The sequence below is a fragment of the Zingiber officinale genome, chromosome 5B (assembly GCF_018446385.1).
Source record: "Zingiber officinale cultivar Zhangliang chromosome 5B, Zo_v1.1, whole genome shotgun sequence".
Lineage (NCBI taxonomy): Eukaryota > Viridiplantae > Streptophyta > Magnoliopsida > Zingiberales > Zingiberaceae > Zingiber > Zingiber officinale.
The window spans coordinates 113136421-113141779 of record NC_055995.1 but is presented as its reverse complement, the minus strand read 5'-3'; the positions used below and the strand labels follow the sequence as shown (position 1 = coordinate 113141779).

Sequence of the window (5359 nt, the reverse complement as noted above, 5' to 3'; positions counted from 1 at the left end):
CCAGTGACTTACCTTAACTTACTTGCTAGACATCCGGTCAGCCCGTCGACCTGTCTGGACTTCGTGCCAGCTATCCGGTCAGCCCATCGACCTAGTTGGGCTTCGTGCTAGACATCCGGTCAGTCCGTCGACCTGTCTGGACTTCATGCCAGCTATTCGGTCAGCCCGTCGACTTAGCTGGGCTTCGCACCAAATATTCGGTCAACCTATCGACCTAGCTGGATTTCTCCTGCACACTCAGTCAAAGTATTAGATCACAACAAACCTAACTTAACCTTCTTTGTCATTCATCAAAACCTGAGTTAGACCGTTAGTGCTAACCGCACCAATATTGAGTTCGCAGAAAGCGAAACTTATCAGTGACCGAAGCTACGGGGATAAAGCCTTAGCTAGAGGCGCCTTCCATGGAGGTTGAAGGCGCCTTCAACAGCCTATAAAAGGCGAGTTCGAGTAGATGCCTAATAACAACTCACTCTTGCGATCATTCTATGGCGCGCTGCTAAAAAAAACGATCCTACGATTCTGTGACTCAACTCCGGCAACCGATCGACGTGACTTGGACTACTAAAAGTATTACTTTCAAGATTCTCAAAAGTCGTCGGTATAATTGTTGCACTTAATTTAATACTGTTGGTGCAATTGACCTCTAGGGTTTCGATATTTGACAATATGACCAAGGGTTGACTCAAATAGGACTTGATATTTGGGAGAGAGAAGTCTAGTCAGGACTAGATGACTAGCAAAGGTAAGTCCTAACCAAAGGTTAGGCAAAGTGGAAGTCCCGGTGAGTGAAGTCGGGCCCTAGTGAGTGAAGTTAGGTGGTGGAAGTCTCGGTGAGTGAAGTCGAGCCCTAGTGAGTGAAGCTAGGTGAAGGAAGCCCTGGTGAGTGAAGTCGGGCCCTAGTGAGTGAAGCTAGGTGAAGGAAGTCCTGGTGAGTGAAGTCAGGCAATGGAAGTCCTAGTGAGTGAAGCTAGGCAACCCAAGGAGGTAACCTTAGGTTATACTTGAATTCTATTAATATTGTGCTAACTCAGTGTTGTAGGGAAGCTCAACTAGGTCGATGGACTGACCAGGTAGTTGACACGAAGTCCAGACGGGTCGAAGGGCTGACCGGACGTCTGGCGGGTAAGTGAAGGTAAGTCACTGGAGGAGAGTGACTGTGAAGACGCGTTCCCGGGAAGGGAACATTAGGCATCGATCCGACTTAGATTCATTTCGGATATCTAAGTCGAGATCGTGACTAGATTCCGGTCTCGAGGAGACGGAATCTAATTAATATTCTGTTTGATTTTAAACTGTGCTAATACTCTGTTTTGCAGGATATATATCTTGTATTTGCCTCCAGACTAACATTTTCTTGCAGAAAAGAAGCTGCTGGAAAACAGGATCCGGGCGCCCGGAATGGATTCGAGCACCTGGAAGTAAACTTTATCCATTTCGTGCGTCGACACGCGGAGCTTCGTGATTGGCTCAGCTACGTCATATTCAGGGCGCTCGAAAGGATCCAGGCGCCCCGAACCTCCTATATAAGGAGGGTAGAGGCTGGAGTCACAACAACAATGAAAAATCTACTCCTCTGTGCTCTTGCGACGCTGCGAAAGCTCTCCAACAAAGTGTTATTTCTATTTCTGTCTTTTTTTATTGTCGGTTTTGTTTTCTATACATAATTCCTGTGCTTCAATTCTGTAATTATTCTTCGAATTATTAGTGATTGTCTATCGAAAGCACCCTTGTGTGTGGGCCTTGGAGTAGGAGTCGCCAAAGGCTCCGAACCAAGTAAATATATGTGTTTGCTTTGACTTATTTATTTTCCGCTGCTTATTCGATATTTTTTTAATCGCTATTCACCCCCCTCTAGCGAAACTCACGATCCAACAAATACTTTCATTGTAATACATCCTTGAACTTATTTCCAAATAATAGTGATTGCCCAACAAAAGCGATCGACGATCGCGAGCCTTGGAGTAGGAGTCATCATAGGCTCCGAACCAAGTAAATCATACTCGTGTTTGCAATTGTTTTTTGTCTCTATTCCGCTGCGTTTATTCTGTGTTTTCCGAAATGAGTGAAAAAGCCACGAGCGCTATTCACCCCCCTCCCCCCTCCCCCCTCTAGCGTATCTCGAACTCACATTCTTCACCAAGTGTTTAGTCAATCTTTTGACCCACTTGGACTTTTCTCCTCATGTCAAGTGTCCGGTCAATCTTGACCCACTTGGACTTACCGTTTCGTGTCAAGTGTCTGGTCCTCCATGACCCACTTGGACTTCCTTCCACCAAATTGACCAACCCTAGCTTGCCCGAGTCAAGTCTAGGGCTCCTAAATCCAACATCCGGTCAACCGCGACATGTTGGGACTCCTCGTGCATAGCATTTGGTCAACCTTGATCTGATGGGACTTCTTCACTAAGTGTCCAATCAATCCTTTGATCCGCTTGGACTTTTCTCCTGGTGCCAAGTGTTCGGTCAACCTTGATCCACTTGGACTTACTGTCTCATGCCAAGTGTCCGGTCCTCCATGATCCACTTAGACTTCCTTCCACTATATGTCCGGTCACCCTTAACCCATGTGGATTTCTTTGTGCCAAGTATCTGGTAATTCCTTTAACCTACTTGGACTTCCCAACACCAGGTGTCCGGTCAACCTTGACCCACCTGGATTTCCACGTGTCTGACTTCACTCGCCAGATCTTTTCATCTGCCTAGCTTCACTCACTAGGACTTTTCATCTACTTGGCTTCACTCACTAGGGCTTTCACCTACCTTCGTTCAATAGGATTTTTCCACTGTCTGGCTTTACTAACAAGGACTTTCACATGCCTAACTTCATTTACTAGGTCTTTCAATTCACCTAGCTTTACTCACTAGGATTTTCCAACTGCCTAGCTTCACTCACTAGGTTTTTCATCTGATTTCACTCATCAAGATTTTCAACTGTCTAGCTTCACTCACCAGGACTTCCACTTGCCTAACCTCTAGTTAGGACTTTGCTAGTCAAGTATCCGATCAACTTTGACCTATTTGACTCTTTTTTCACATTAAACTAACCTTGACTAGAGGGAAACTACACCAATAATCTTCTCAATCGGATGATTGTATCTGTAATTTTCATACATTGTCAAACATCAAAATCTAAATATTAAGACTTAAACTTAAGTCAACTCAAACTTAATCAACTTAATCATCCTGGCCTAGAATATTGCACCAATAAATACCTCGCAGCTTAACAAAAAAAAAAAAAAAAAAAAAAAAAAAAAAAAAAGTAGAGTTAGATGGAAATGCCGAGCGTTCTCAAGTGAGAATCTCACCAAACAACATCGAAGTTACTGCACCGATACGGGGAGACATAGAGCCGACAGATAAATCGGAAACCCCATGACCCGAATACCCGAAATGAGCACAAGATATGGCAGATATCTGAATCTGAAGAGGCAAAGCATGAGATCATGGTGAATTTCTTCGTTTGTTACCTTCAGTTTCTACGATCACACAAGAGAAAGTCCTCAACTTTGGCACCTGCCGACAATAGAACAAACAAGATTCGGACTGAGCTCCCATACTCCCTCTAGCACTGTCTGCACGAGAAAAAGCAAGTGAATCACGGCCCTCGTCCTCGTGCTCCGTTCTTGTTTACTGATTACTGTTGCATGGACCCTGACAATGGTCGAGGACAAGCCTTCCTTCTCCTTTCCTCCTCCCTATTTATCACCCTCTTCCCTCTCTCGCCATCGCCACATCCACTGCGAGCATTCCTTTTTTCCTTTTTGGATTCTGTTTGTCTTCTCTGTAATGGGAAACCTCAGGTTTCGGCTCTCAGACATTTTGCCGAACACTTGGCTGAAAAGGATGAAGGACATGGGTCACCGGGGAAGACAGTCTTCGAGAGCGGCGGTGGCAAAGCCTGCCGCGCCGCTTGAGAGGAAGCTGCTTCCCAATAGAGCGTCTTGCTACTACTCCAGCAGGCCAGAGGGCGAAAGATTGTCCTTCTCGTCCAAGCACCGCAAGGCCTCGGACTCGCCCTTCCCCGTTGAGCCTCACCGGAACTCGAGGAAGAAGAAGCCCCTCCGCGCTTCGGTTGTGAAGCCCGGGTCGGTCGCTTCCTCTGTCTGCCGCTCTAGGGAATTGAAGACGGATGAATCGTTGCCGCCGGCGAAGTCGCCGTCGGAGACGTGGACGCGTCGGCGTGACTGCTTCGTGGAGTTCGAGTCCGACGACGTGGAGTCGTGGTTGAACTCTGGAAGCTGCGGGTTTACGTCCTCCGCCACGGACCTGGACTCCAGCAAGAACTCTAAGCTGGATGAGTTCGAGCTCGACTCGGTCTCGGAGCTCAAACTCCCTCCGATCTCGACGAAGAGATCGCCCAAAGAAGTCGAATTCGAGGACAAGATCGTGGATGGCAACTCGTGGAAGGATCAAAATCTAATCTTGGTGAAGGAGAAGAGCACGAGCGAGAAACCAAGCCATGGGAAGGTGGGCTCTCCCTGCCGCCGCCGCCGCCTCCGGACTCGAGCCAACTCGCCGCGATTCTCTAGCCAAAAGGTCCACCGCCAGCTTCCCGCGGCCACAGCGCAGAAGAGGAAGGGACTTCCGGCGGGGGGCGTCGCCGTGGTAAAGTGCTCGTCGGACCCGCAGAGGGACTTCCGGGAGTCGATGGCGGAGATGATCGCGGAGAACAACATCCGGTCGTCGGAGGATTTAGAGGAGCTGCTTGCTTGCTATCTCTTTCTCAACTCCAGCGAGCATCACGACGTCGTCGTCAGGGCCTTCCGCCAGATTTGGTTCCAATCTCACTGACACGATCTAACTGTAAAATTCCCATCAGTGACTCCTGTAAATAATGTTTGATTACAATAATTCTCCAAGTATTGGATCGAATACTGCAGTAACTTGATAGATTCCAATTGTATCTAAAAGGAATCTAGCAAAAAAAAAAAAAAGTAGAGAATTGAAACTAGTTTTTTTCTAGTAATTTTTATCTCAATCGATCTAACATTAAACACCACAAGTACGACGAACTGAACAATATTTGAGTCTAATGTGCTTGGCAATATTTTTGAGTATTTTTTTTTTATCTCAATCGTTCTAACATTTAACACACAAGTCACACTCATATACAAGTTTCCTCCACGAATTCATAATATCTACCGTTGTAATTCAATATATAAATCAACCATGTCACCCTGAAAGTCAATTTTTAGGGTCAATTTTTATTGATATTAGAGTCAATTTAATTTTCATCTTATTTTTTTATTCACTTTTTCAACAGTTGTGACTTCAAGAAGTGATGGTTACATAATGGGGCTTATGTCTGCATTTGAAAATGGTTATGCAATAGCATCCATAGCACGAAAAAGACTTGC

General features: G+C 46.1%; 1 protein-coding gene across 1 annotated transcript; it reads left to right on the top strand.

The window, feature by feature from the left end:
- The first annotated feature begins 3592 nt into the window (after positions 1-3592).
- On the top strand, positions 3593-4952 carry LOC121985387 (transcription repressor OFP3-like). Its single transcript, XM_042538814.1, has one exon. The coding sequence runs from the start codon at positions 3660-3662 to the stop codon at positions 4791-4793; it is 1134 nt and encodes a 377-aa protein (XP_042394748.1). The 5' UTR covers positions 3593-3659; the 3' UTR covers positions 4794-4952.
- The last annotated feature ends 407 nt before the right edge of the window (positions 4953-5359 follow it).

Bases quoted from the DNA above. Each gene is read 5' to 3' on its own strand.
- LOC121985387 (XM_042538814.1), top strand. From the start codon at position 3,660: ATGGTCGAGGACAAGCCTTCCTTCTCCTTTCCTCCTCCCTATTTATCA.